This window comes from Capsicum annuum, chromosome 11, assembly GCF_002878395.1.
Source record: "Capsicum annuum cultivar UCD-10X-F1 chromosome 11, UCD10Xv1.1, whole genome shotgun sequence".
Taxonomy (NCBI): Eukaryota; Viridiplantae; Streptophyta; class Magnoliopsida; order Solanales; family Solanaceae; genus Capsicum; species Capsicum annuum.
Window position 1 is genome coordinate 28,365,048 of NC_061121.1, and position 15,014 is coordinate 28,380,061.

The window sequence follows — 15,014 nt, forward strand, 5'->3', positions numbered from 1 at the left end:
TAGGACATAATTAATGTGAAAAGTCACTTATGAAACTTGTTTTTTCAACTTCCACTAAGTCATTTGTGTCATTTGCAAAATATTGGACCAACCCGACATGAGAAAATCAGTGTATTCCGTCATACCGAACACACCCTACATTCTCTTAAAAACTCATCCATATCCAAAGTTACAATAATTATGAATACTGACCATCAAACAAGCAGAAGTTGCAAAGGAGCAGGAAGCATTTTCATAATCTTTAGCTGATATGTTATGAAATGATTGATCAAAAGCTAGTTCTATTTTGACCTCTTTGCTGGCTTAGCACTACTGTATGGACTCTAAGATCCAGCAATTCATCAGACACATTTACATTAAATCTAGAAAGATCATATATTAAAACTAGAACAGTTTCATCTATGCATCTCTACTCCCAACCTTTACTTGGTAGACCTTGACCTATACTTGTATTTTGTAGCCCAGAATAGGTAGTGCATAAAGTTTAATGCACTTAGTATGCACATTAGCCAGTAGAACCTCTCTAAATGGTAGTGATTCAAGTTGCTACCTGAGAGCCACGGTTTGTGCTTTGAAATTCCTGTCACGCTATTGACGATAGACACTATGACCGAGCTGAGGTAGTAGCCTATGGCCAATGAAGCCCATGAGAGTGATGTTGCCAATGATCTCATACTCACTGGTGCTTCTGAGAAGCAGAATTCTAGTAGCCCTGCTAAGACGAAAAGATCGGCTGATCCAAGAAACAAGTACTGAAAAGCGATCCAAAAGAAAGTTATTGGCAATGGTTTGGCAGAGTCGATGAGTCCTGAGTCAGTAGTTACTCCTTTGCGCTTGATTTCAACAAGAGCTGCGACTGCCATAGCCACAATGGAGAGGAACAAACCAATACCAATGCGTTGGAGGTGAGAGATGCCCATTTCTGTTTTGGTAAGTCTACGAGCGAATGGGATGATGAAGTGATCGTAAACTGGTGCTAGGATCATGATGAACAGTACAGGAAAAATGGGGAGCGAAGCCGGAGGGACTTTTAAGGAGCCTAGTTTTGTGTTCATTGTGGCTGCTTGATGGACTGAGAATGTATTAAGTTGAGCTAGACAGCAGTTGAGCATGATGGTGCAGGCAAAAACTGGGAAAAGTTTTAGCACAATCTTGACTTCTTCTACTTGTTGCACTGTGCATTCTAGTGCACTACAAGCTGGTGCATCTGAAACAGCCCGATTAAGGAAGCCAAGACTTCTCGATGGAGTGTCAATTGATTCTACGTTTTTGCTGTTTGGATTTTGACCACCTTCCTTGACGGTTTGAATTGCAGTAGGACTTGAACCGATACTTGCAATGGCAGTACTTGAGTTTCTCGATGCACGAGAATTTAGTAATGCTGCAATTAGTACCTATCCATTATATAGCATGATATTAGTTGATCAGCAAAGATAAACTCAAAGCTTGCTTGTGTAAATGTGCATATAAAATGAAACAATTAGGTTAGTTGGAGGTTTTCGGAAATCTTTACCTTGCTGATTGTTGTAAGAGGGCTTCCACGAGGTATCTTGTTCCTATAGAATGGCGAACCAGCAAGGAAGATGGGGATCGACAAAAATATAGCCAAAGTTGCAATTCCAAATCCCCATTGCCAACCCTTATTGTCTTCCACCCAGACCACAAATGTGACAGCAATGAGACCTCCAAAGGAGAGACAGAACACAAAGTAATTGAAGAAAGTAGATCTTTGCTTCCTTCCTTGTGGGGTTGTTTCATCAAACTGTTCAGCACCGTGGGGCGGCAGTGACCCCTTTATACCTCCTACACCTAATGCCACTAGGTAGAGTCCAATGAATAACATTGCAGCTTGTGCCCCATGAACTTGTTCACACGGAATGTCTGGCACTCCTTGGTCGCATTTTGGTGGCTTCAACGAACTGGAACGAGATTGTATGGTGAGTACTACCAACCCCTGTTTTCACACAAAATTTCAGGAACAGCTACTTTAATCTATAAATATTAGACAAGAAAGTTAAAGGCATTTTGTTGTAGGACAAGTAATGTTATAAGGAATAATGGTTGGATCTCTAAAGTCCAACATGTCCACGATATGTTTGCCGTAAGAATGCTGATGTAGATGAATGTTCTGTCATATATGATTAGACGATATTTAACATGATGACATTCAATATAAGGCAAAAGTAACATCCAGTGAGAGGATAAAATGAGAGGAGATCATGTGAGATGGTTTGATCATATTCTATGGGACGAGGTACAACCTTAGATCACGCGGTAGAAAGTTGTCTAGAAGGACCTATAATATCTTGGAATCCATGCAGATCAAGCAAAAACTAGAGCACATGGAGAAAAAGGATCTACACAGGTGATATCGATAAGTTGTCTATTTTGTTTGAGTCATACTAGTACTTTTGCTTCAGGTCCAGTATTCGCTAGAAATCTGTGTCTTTTTCATCGACTTGTTTTCCAGCAGAAAATATATTAGAAATGTTATAAGGAGCAAATTTTGTGTTACGACGACTTAAATGGAGATACATGGATTCATACAATTTATCCCAAACTTGTTTGGGATTGAGGCGCAACTATTATTGTATTATTCAGAACAATGAAACTGATGCATGAATCACTCTTTAAAGTTCTATTTCAACATCTGATCAATATTGCGCTGTATCCATGATCTGTTTTGAACTTCGCCTTTTTTTTTTGTTTTGTTTTTTTGACCTCTCCCTGGGAGTTTCCTCCTTTGACTCGACCCCACAATCTTAGGGTTGGAGGTGGAGGATGCTTACCATCCGAACAATTACCAACCTTTCTTATTGACTTCATCTTAGTTCTCTTGGGATTATCCTTAAAATTTTGTAGTGCTACTACCCAGGTGAGACTAACAAATTAAAGGAATTCAGACCTAAATATGTTAGGAAAAAGTTTCTCTAGCTGTAAAGGGAAATAAAGAGTCTCTCTTCTTTTAAGTTCATTTTTTGACATTCAAAATTCAGGTCACCATATAGAATTCCTTGTTTTAAGTTTATATTAATCACCTAGCAGCAAAAAGAATCTTTTGAATTGGAAAAATTAATAACGAAAAAGGATAACAAAGAGAAAATTGAAAAAAAAAAAAAAATCTAATATGTTTCACGAATTCTGTATATACATTCCGCTCTACTTCAGTATTTTTAGAATTTTAATCTTTTAAACTATTTTTTGCATTTATTGACCTATTATGTGAAACAACATTTCTACCTTCACAAGGTAAGGAGTAAGAGTAATATCACCCTCTCCCGACCTTGTAGAATTATACTGAATATATTATTATTGTTGTTGTTTACAGTTGATCTTCTACAATTCTCCATGTTTATTAGAGAGAGAAAGAAACAGAGTTCACTAAGCAAAATAAGTTGTAATGACCGCCAGATATGTTTACATCTATATGTATTGTTCGGACTCAACAAAAAAGTTTTTTGCATCGCTTTCATGGTATTGCCTAGTGGTCAATGTAATGGGTTTAGCATCATAAGGTCTCAAGTTTAAATTTTAGCGAAGTCAAAACACTTGGTGATTTTTTTCTATCTATTCAAGCTTAGTGGACATAGTGCCTACAAGTTGGCTCATATACCATGATTATAAAAAGATATTATTGCACTCATATTAAATTCTCAAAAATATATTATTTTTAAAGGATAGAGATAGACTTCAGAACAAGACACTTTAAAAGTGTTAAAACAACATATTTTTACATGACATGCAACAAAGACAAAACTAGGACTTGGAAAAATCAAATATAGCGGATAAGTGGCCATCTACAGTTAGTGCATCGTGATTGGAGTGGTCATTATTCATGGCAGTCCAACATATAAGCTTGTGACATATACAAACAAAATGTAAACTATTCTAGTGCACATTTCTACCTTTGATAGGTATATTAGTGTATAATAATGATGATGTTCTAAGTCTATGTTGGCGACATGTGCCCATTTCTAACATAAATGGAATGTTTCCTGTGGACATTCTTTCCTAATAGAAAGTTAGTGGCTATTTAAAGAAATCCATAGATCTGCCACATTCCCAACCACCACACAGCTGTGTCATTATATTATCTTTTTATCACCATTTTGGTTAATATTCCCTAACCCCTTTAGATCTTTGGCACATTACATACCATTTTGTGCAAATCTTCTATATTAAAATCTTAAAAGTTATGTTCCTTGTGAGTTGTGAGAATGTCCGTTCCATGTCTATTGGAATCATTTTGTAGGTCAAAGCAGACATCTCTTTCTGATATCCTAAATCTTGTTATCCACATTATATACACTTCAAAAATTTGGAATTAGCAACGAACTTTGTTACTAATCCATCACTAATTTCTTTGTATAGCTAACAGAATTTTATGCTAATCCGTCACTGGAAACTAAGATTGATATCTAATGTAAAGTTGGATTTGCATCTCATTATTGGTTGTAACTTCATCAAGTAACACTTAGGTGTAATGTTTTAATGTCATTAAAATTGATGCGTGACTCCATTTTCACTAAATCATTCGGCTCGTGTCGAAGGGATCCAATCGTTCATATATATCCAAAAAGGAAAAAAAATCACTCCTGTAAAATAATCTTGGGATTATTTGTACAACAAATTTGATTATATATCTATGCTATATTCAATATTGGATAACAATTTCAAGATTAATTAATCTCGAGATAAAATAATCAAATGAACGAAGCTCTTCTCTCCTGAAGCTCTTTAAAAAACTTTAAGGTCCACTTGAAAATAATTATCTTTTTTTTTTTCAAATTTACCTACTCTAAAATTAAGAACACATTTTGTATTATATTCCACGTATGTCGTTAATTTAAAAGACCAAAAATCTACCTAAATACGGGAAAGATGTTGAGTATATAAAGAAACAAGTCTTATGTATTTTAAAATTTGGCGAATTTAAATCCAAAGCGAACGATATTATTAATAGATTGTAATGTTACATATGGAATTAGAGTCATTCCGCGCAACCCCGATGGTGAGTCCCTAAGGATGGTTTATGTGACATCCTAGGCAATTTTCACGTCGACAAAATACAGTAGAGATATTAATTATATAAGGAAACAAATCATAGATCTTAGTGGCGCATTTTAAAGTAGTAAGCAGATAACTAAAGAACCAAACATCTGCCTACATATTTTTATTTTTACTATATAATTGTTTTATTCCTATATATTCAAATATTTTTATAGTAACAATGTTTGTGCGAAAATTTCATCATTTTTGTAGAGAGGTATCGTTATATATGTATATTGATATTTGATGTTAAGATCCATTTAGCTGTTATAAACAAATGTATGAAAAAATTAGAAGAGCATGAATATAAAAAAAAAAAAAAAACGACATTAGCAGTTTTTCTCGTGAAGTTATGAAATAATTAATGTACACCATTTAAATATAATTTTTTCTTTAAATTAAATATTCGTACTCGAAATTTAATGTGTGCATGAAATTAATGATGATTACCATAAATATTTAGTATTTTATTTTGTACATAATATATTTCTTACAAAATATTATTACATAATATCTATATATATTATAAAGCAGAGGACGAAGCACCACAATTAACCACGTGGTGAGCCATTAAGACGTAGCAGTTTTTAGGACAAAGTTAGTAATGATGTAATAAAAAATTTGAATTATTTGAATATTAAAATACATTATTCTTTATTTTAAAAAATATTAGCTTGAAAATAGAAACGTATTGTGAAGAGTTCTAAATGAACTTTTACTCTTTCATAAATTTATTTCTTTTAAAAATTAAATGTTATAAAACATGTCCGGATATAATTTATTTAAATATTCAATAAAAGATAAAAATATATTAATAATAATAATAGTAGTAATAATATAATAATAATAGTAAATAGTAGTAATAAAATATACTAATAGTAGTAATAATGGTATTAGTAATATATTATATTTTAATGCATTAGATTAAATTGTTAAATGTACTAGTAAAAGTACTGGTCGGTAGTATTTTAATACAATTGGATTAAGTAGTATAGTAGAAGTATTGGTAGTATTTAACCAACCCAAAAAAGTAGTATTTGTAGTAATAATAACAATAATAATAATTAAAAAAAAGTAGTAATAATAATACTGATAATATTAAAAATATTTGAATTGATTTCACAATTTTCTCTTAATTCAAATTTATAGGATAAACACACATTGTATTTGAAAAAATAATGATAAGAAAGAAATTGAGATGAGATTTTAATTTTAATTTAAAGAGAGTTTGAATTGAAATGAAATTCCAACTTCTTCACCTCTCCTATATATACTACTACATGTTACAGTGATAAATAATGTTAAGATTTTACTTTTTGGGTATTATTCATTAGTTTTTTAGCGAATTTGTTTACTATATTCTTTATTTTTTTATTATATTTTTTATTTAACAGTTTTATTTTTTAAATGCAGAAAGGTTATGATATTTTCATCTTTGTCTTCCTCCGTTAATGCTTAAGGTTATGGTGTTAGTATTTTTTTTGTGATGATTCAATTTAAGAAGTAAATATTTGTTATTATTCTTTTTTTTTTTCACTATAATTTCTATCATGTTTATTAAGATTCATGGCAATTTCTTTATCTAAATACACATATTGAGTTTCTTTTTGTGACTTTATTTTAGAATAGATTATTATATATTTATTCATAATCTTTGTGCATTTTTTGTCATTATTTTTAATGTTGTATGTTTAGATATTTTCATTTTGATGAATCAACTAATCTAATATGTTATCACTTTAAATAATTTATTTGCAGGTATAAAGCATGCTTGAATTCAAGTAAGTAATGCTTGAATTTTTTTCAAGAATTTAGCTTTTTAAAATGCTACCTTTTATTATCATTCTTATATTATTATGTTATTAAAATAAGTGTTCATTTAATTTTATGTGTTTTTATTTTTTTTTTCAGTGGTGATCTATTCGTTTAATTTACGAGAAACTTATGATAAATTTTGAATCAAAATTAAAAATTTGAATTAGTTTAAAAGTAAACTACATTATGCTCCCTTCTCCTATTTAATCTCCTAAATCATTGTCAATTCACACAAAATTTGCAATATCATATTTTTTGTTTGAATCGAGCTCAAAAATTCTATGTTTACAATTGATAGATATTTTTTGTGTGCAGGAGGATTGTAGCAAGATCTCTATAATTTTTATAAAAATCACTTTATTTTAAAAATATAACTAATTTTAAGTGTGATTTTTAAACATGTACTTCCTTTTAAGAAAACACAATCAATTTGAAAACTAATTATATTTGAAATTTGAATTTAAGTTCAAAAATATATAATTAAGAAAATTTTAAAACTTTTATTAATCTAAATAAACTCACGTAATTCGATATGCATAACAAACCTAAATTTAAAACTTTCATTTATTTTGGAATCTTCTCCTAATCTATATATGACTTATTTGTTGCGAATTCAGCGCTATGTCCCTTAAGCAAGAGGTCGGGGGTTCGATCCCTGCCTCTGGCGAATGGAGCAAATTCTGTGGCCAGTTTTCTACCGCAAAATGCACTAACCGAGGAACGGAGGATTAGTCTCACGGCTACCGGCTGTGGGGATACCTTGGGAAACCAAAAAAAAAAAAAACTTATCTATTCTAATTTTTATATTTTGAGATAATAGACAAGAAAATTTAACTACTAAAGTGTGTAACACACACAAAAATAATATAATAATTTAAAGTTGAAAAGTAATAAAAATATAGTACGAAAAAAGCACATTGAGAATAGCTTAGGGAATTTAAATTAATTAAGTAATTAAAAAATAGTAGAAAAATATGTACAATGCGGATAGGCATGAAGAATTTGAATTAATTTTAAGAATATAGTGAAATAATTAGATATGCTGGGTATGTTGTTAGTATTTTCAATACCCAATAAAGTAATTAGATAATGCATATATTGCTATCGATAAATTTTAAACAAAAGAGATGGAGAATGAATAAAAGTTTAAAAGTTAAAACAATTAATATTAAGAATTTGAAATCATTAAATTGTAAATATAAATCAAAAAAGTTTTGTCACAATTACATGATTACTTTTTCTCATATAAATTTGATTAGAAGTGGGGATGGAACGGATGGGGGTGGAGGATATCTTTAAATTGAAAATAATATAATTTAAGAAAATATGAAACATATATCTTCTTCTTCTTTTTTTTTTCTAAAAAGGTTACATAATTATTTTTTCGTATATTATTTTTTCATATAGATTTAGTTAGAGACGAGGGAGTACCGAATGGAGCAAATTTTGTGGCCAGTTTCCTACCGCAAAATGCGCTGACCAAGGAACGGAGTATTAGTCTCACGGTTGTCGGCTGTGGGGATACTTTGGGAAACCCAAAAAAAAAAAAGAAGGGGTGGTTTAATCTTTTAAAAAATAAATTGAGAGGTGAGGGAGAGAGTGTGGATATGGAGACGGGAGGTGGGGGTGGGGGTAGGGGCGGGGAGGGTGTAGAATTTTTTTTTTTATGCATATCATTGAGAAATAATATGATAGTTGAATTTTTGTAAGATAATATGATTCAGCATGCTCGAAAAAAATATTTCAATGTAAAATAATTAAAAATAATGCTTAACTCCACACATCGCGCGGGTACGTACACTAGTTTGAATATGTTGTTATGGAGAGGTAATTTTACTAAGAGTGTACCACTAATGTCATAGAGAGTAAAATATAACATGAAAAATCGATTTCGAAAAAAATCAGGCCACTATAGTAAAATAACGTTATAATAAGGTGATATTATAGAAAAATCTGACTGTATTATAATCACCATGTTATAATATTAATATAATTTTCAAAGACCAAAATACCCCTAACTACGTAGGTGCACGAATGATGTGGTATAGAGGGTGGATTGGTGTGATCCTTTCACAACAAATGTGTCTAAAATCTGATTCTAAGTTGATAATTGGACACCTATGACCATTGCTTTTTCATCCTTCAACAATGTTTTACACGATGCCACAACCTCTTTTTCAACGAATAGAATCATATCATATTTCAGGGGGAGTGGGTTTCAAAATCATTGGACAAAATCAAATTAACCCCCAGAAAAACAAGTGGTCTCTTTCTGTTCCTTTTTTTTTTTCGGAATAACTATAGTGTTCGGATTAAATTTCACACATTTTAATTAATTTTATGAATATTTATTATTTCTAGGTAAAAGAATCATTGGAAAAAAATAAATCTGAGAAAAATTAAGCGGTCAATTTTTTATAACATGATGTTCAGATCAATTTTCGAATATTTTGCTTTTAACTTAACGAAATATTCATCACCCTTCATAAGAAGTACAGATTTATAAGAAATCATCTATAGTTTTTTAATTTTCTTTGCCTACTCATTTCATTAACCACTACATTACTTCCAAAACAAGTGGTCTCTTTTATTGCCTTTATTAAAAAAAAAAAAAAGTGGGAATGTTAGTGCTTTTATTCACATTTTTTAACTTTCTTTCATTCAGAACTGCATAATTGCCTTAGCTTTTTCTGAATTTACGTCTAGCCCAATCAAAACCCACGTGCTTTTTATTCTAAATTTAGATTAGTAAAATCTATGATAAATTTTCACTACAACAGAACATAGAATTAGGTATGGAATTTATCGGTAATTTTTGAATAATCCGTCGCTAATTAAAACGCTTTTAGCTAACTGATTTTTTTTATAATCTGTTGTTAATCCACAACTAAATAGGAATAGCATGAGATTTTAGTGGTTTATCTAAGAATATTTTATCCTCTCTAATTGCTTGTTTGCTAAGAGTGAATTTTTCAGATGAATTTATCAAAGAGAAAACGAAAACAAAATTGATAATTGAAAAATATAAATGAAAAATTTACCAGAAATTCGATGAGTGAACTGATGAGATAGATGTAATAAGTAGTGAAGAAAGCATCAGATAAGAAGCCACCAAGAAGTGCCAGTAAAAAAGCAGTGCCCATAAAATTGGTCACACAATTTGCTGATGTTGTTGGTGAGAAATGCATGTACTCTGAAAAGTAGAGTACCAAGTTGCTTGCATTTGCCAAAAATGCCAAATTCTCCAACACCTCAACACCTGATCATAAATAATTTTCATCAAAAAAAATTAATTACTCCAAAACTTGGAAATCTTGATAAGTATTTGAGCTTACTGCTAAACTACCACAGGAGAATTTTTCAAGAACAAAAAAGTAGTATGGCGCACTAAGCTCCTGCTATGTGCGTGACCGGAAAAGGTTTGGACTACAAGGATCTATTATATGCAACCTTGCGCTATATTTATGCAAGAGGTTGTTTCTGCAACTCTTTGAGCGAGAGTCTTTCGGAAACAACCTCTCTTGTTGCTTCCTCAACTCAGACTTATGACCAACTACGGTCACATGTCAACAACTTTACTAGTTACATCATAACTCCCTTCTATTTTTTTTTTTTCAAGAATGAGATGAAAAACAAAAAGGTTGGATGTAAAAATGGTGCAACTAATTTATTTACCTAAGACAAAAGAGGCAGCAAGTAAGCCACCATGACGATTGGTGATTGCTGGTCTATTTCTCCAATCAACATAGCCATCCCAATTGCTTATGTGTGTTTGACTATCTATTTCCTGCAACACAAGCCAAAACAATAATTTGTTAGTTAGCAAAACAAAGAGAAAGATGAAAAAAAGAAGAAAATAGATAAACTCACCATTATATTTTCTTGTTTCTTTTCTAGTAGTCAAGTTGAAAGCAAGAAAGAATAGTGATCTTATAAGAGTTTGGAGAAGTGAGAAGAGAGGGAGATATAAATAAGAGTTGATAAAGTAAGGGCCAAAAAGCTCATATTTATATAGTACTAGAATAGGTAGAATTATCTTTTTTCCTTTTTGTATTATAATATAATTATGACATATAGTTAGGCAACTATAGTCCCATGCCCATCCTCTTTTTTTCAGGGGGGATGAAATGGATAAAGATATATATGATGTAATCTAGGACTAGGATTTGGTTGCTTACAAATAATTTTATTTCCATAAACTCAGGAAGAGTATAGAGCATGAAAAAACTCATAACTAGTCAAAAATTAAAATTAGATAGTACTGTCGCCATTTTTTTTTTACTTGTCCATTATAAAAAAAAAAAGTATATTATACTTATCCGCTTTAGCATATCAAAATAAAGATAAATTTATTTATTCCAAATAATTCTCAAATATGTGAAAGACAATACACTAATTAATATGCATATCATGATAAACTATGCATTTCATTTAATATTTCTCAAAGTGTATCTAACATTAGTTATGGACAAATAAAAATAAACGATGAGAGAAAATGAAAGAGAGAGAAAGGAGATGTTTTTAAAGGTTTATGCACAATAATTTAAAAATATTTATACTGTTAGGTACTTTGAGTTTCATATTAGTTGACGCAATTTGATTTGGTATAATACTATTTACGGAAGCTTATTTTAGAAATATATTTTATTAATGATATTAAATTTGATCAATATAACTTTATATAATTATTTAATATTGAGAATAATATGAAAAAAAAATAATACAACTTTCTTAATTTACTAAAATAGACAAATAAAATGAAAATCTATAAGGTAAGTAGTAAAAATAAAGTGGGGGAATCTCTTGTTGATTAAATTAGGACATGTTTTAAAGTTCACATGTAAACTAGGTGTAGATGCAACTATCTCCGTTTCATATTATTTTATTTTTGTTGATTTGACATACGTTTTAAGAAAGTTTTAATTAAAGGCGTGGTTTACTAAATTGACATTATTGATGATGTTTTAGAACTTTAAGTTTTACTTATGTAGTATTTAATATTTCCTTCATTTCATTTTACTTGGTTCATATATTCAAAATAGTTGCTTTTGTTATGAAATATAAAGTAAGAATAACAAGAATAAATAGAGAGAGGAGACTTCTTTATTCTTTGAGAGATAAGAGATTATAAGATTAAGAATACAATGAACAAAATTCCTCTAGGAAAAAAATACTCCTAGTTTCTGACTAAAAGACAAATACTTCAAATCCTGATAGATATCAACTAGATCTTGATAGATCTTATCTATATTCTTGATAGACATCCACTATAATATAAATACATTTATAACATTCCCCCTTGAATGTCTAATTGATAGATAATGTACCTTGTTAAAACCTTACTCGAAAAAATCCAGTGTGAAAAAAATCTAGTGAAGGAAAAAGAGTACACATCTCTAACAATACGCATATATGTTGTCTCATTAAAAACCTTACAAGGAAAATCCAGTGGGACAAAACCTCGTAAGAAAAAAAGAGTACAACGCGTATTAACTCCCCCCTAATGAGATCATCCTTGAACCTTTACATCCCGATCTTGTGCACCATCTTTTTGAAAGTTGCAATTGGAGGAGACTTGGTGAATAAATCAGTCACATTGTCACTTGAACAAATCTGTTGCACGTTAATATCACCATTATTTTGTAGCTCATTTATGTAGAAAAGCTTTGATTATGTGTGCTTCGTTCTATCTCCTTTTATGAATCCTCCATTAAAATGTGTTATGCATGTTGCATTATCTTTATATAAAATTGTGGGCACATTTTCACATTTCAAACCACATTTTTCTCGAATGAGATGTATCATGGACCTTAAACATACACATTCTCGGCTTGCTTCATGAATAGCTATTAACTGAGCATGATTCAATGAAGTAACTACGATAGATTGCTTTGTATATCTCCAAGATATGGCAGTATCCCCACATATGAACACATAGCCTGTTTGAGATCGAGATTTATGCGAGATAATTAAATACTCAGCATCAGCATAATCAATAAGATCGAGACTGCAATCTTTGAAATAATATAAGATCATGTGTTTGATCCCATTTCGATGTCTCCTAGTAGGAGCAAAACTATACCTTGCTAATAAATTAATCGAAAAAGTTTTATCAGACCTTGTAGTATTTGCAAGATATATTTTGTCAAATAATAATATTCAACATTTCATGTGTGACATCTTCAAGTGTGTAGACTACAAATCAATTAAGTTTTCACTTACCAAGATGCACCCTTTCATGTCACTTGAAAAATATTTTTACATTAGCATGCTTAAATAAACTTAGAATTCGGATCCTCGTAATCTTTCATAATATTGCATCAATATTGTATCAAAGATATTGATGATATATCATTTTGTATCGCTTTACAATGTGACATGACATTTTGAGATTTCCTCGCTTCATTATTTTCTGGTACCTGAACCTCTCATAAGGTTTTATGAAGTGTTATGTCGCATGCTCTTTAAGAGCATATTTCCTTCTTATTATGATTATTTGTTCCTTATCCTTTTCAAGGATTATTTCATTTGAAATCGATTGGTCTATCACGCTTCATGGATGCATAGACTTTGTCCTTTAGGGACATAAAATAGGAGCACTTGCAGCTTAAATATGAGATTAAATTTGAGTCAACAGATGCTTCCGACATTTGACTTGAATTATTTTTTGAATGAGGATCTATGATAATTTCTAACATATTTCATAGCTTCTTATAATCTCTCCTTTATGTTAGGAAAACTAACATACATCCTTCATCTTCTTTGAGGAATTCATCTTTGTGCATCATGGTATATTTATTAATTGTATACCGTACATCAAAATTATTAGATGGAATAGTTGGTTCCTAACCTTGAACCAATTGAGAGGGAAGAAATAATCATAATTTATTGGTCTAATGCGTACAAGTCCTATTGTATGCAACATATCATATTTCAGACCAACACATGAAGCTTTGTTCTCATTAGCAATGGTTTAGCTATTTATTGAAGGCACTCAATGCCAAATCATTTTCATCAAGATTAATTATCATGATTGCACAATCTGAAAGTAATGTTCTTAACTCAATTTATTGAGCAAGCAACTTTATAAATGTCAAACTGCAGGTTGACAATGAATGTACATGTGATCATCTTATTGATGTATGCATCTTTTCAAGATATCACATGATTGGTGAACAAACCCATATTCATCATTTATATTTTTTAAATTTAAGGGATCCAATCCCAACATTAGTTGGTCCAGCCAACTTATCATAAGAACAAACGACATAAACAATTCTCGAAGAATCTTCTAATTCTTCAATACATGTCTAATACTCAATATGTACATCTTCGAGATGTCACAATCATTCATATCAACTTATGAACTCATTTATACTAGTAAACACAAGTTTACCATGACATGTATTTTTTTTATTTAGTAAATTTCAGATTTACTATTACATAAATAAATTTCAGATTTACTACTTTAGAAGTAAATTTTAAAATAACTCTTCTCAATTATTCTGCCTCTTTCGGAGGTGAGTTGTGATACCATCACAATCAAGTGCACGTTTGTATTAATAAGTTTCTCATTCTCCAGGATTGTAATATAATCGTGTCTTAAGCCTATCAGATTCTGATAGCTTATAACCTCTTTCATGATATCGCTACTTCAAAAGCAAGTCAAGGTGTGCGTATAATGTAGAGAATTTTTTCTTAACATATCTTTCAGAGTATATCATATATTACTAAAACATTCACTTCAAGAATGAAGCAATTTGTCATATTTCAGTTTTATCATATATTGGTACCACATTCACTTCAAGAATGGAGCATATTCAATGGACAAGTTTCATGTCTTTTCACCAAATACTCATTATTTTGTCTTAACCATCATAATATCATCAATATGGTGCATTGAGAATCAAACTCAATGTCTTATCCATATAAAGACATCTTAGACATAAATCGATGAGACTTAAACTCAATATGTTATCATAATGCATTGAGACTCCAAACCAATATCTTGTCCTTTTGGTATTGTAGGACTTGAATCAATAGTCTTTTCTTCAACCAATAACATAAATAGTAACGAATAGTAAAATTTAAATTTGAGCTTATAATAATATCATCACTCTGTGATTATTTTAGGCATACATAAAATTGAT

The 15,014-nt window shown here is 30.6% G+C and overlaps 1 protein-coding gene across 1 annotated transcript; it reads right to left on the minus strand.

Moving 5' to 3' along the window:
- Positions 1-208: 208 nt before the first annotated feature.
- On the minus strand, positions 209-10,871 carry LOC107848141 (protein NRT1/ PTR FAMILY 4.6). Its single transcript, XM_016692827.2, has 5 exons — positions 10,735-10,871; positions 10,540-10,651; positions 9,906-10,123; positions 1,514-1,954; positions 209-1,394 (listed from the first exon to the last, which is right to left on the minus strand). The coding sequence occupies exons 1-5, from the start codon at positions 10,735-10,737 to the stop codon at positions 423-425; spliced, it is 1,746 nt and encodes a 581-aa protein (XP_016548313.1). The 5' UTR covers positions 10,738-10,871; the 3' UTR covers positions 209-422.
- Between the last annotated feature and the right edge of the window lie 4,143 nt (positions 10,872-15,014).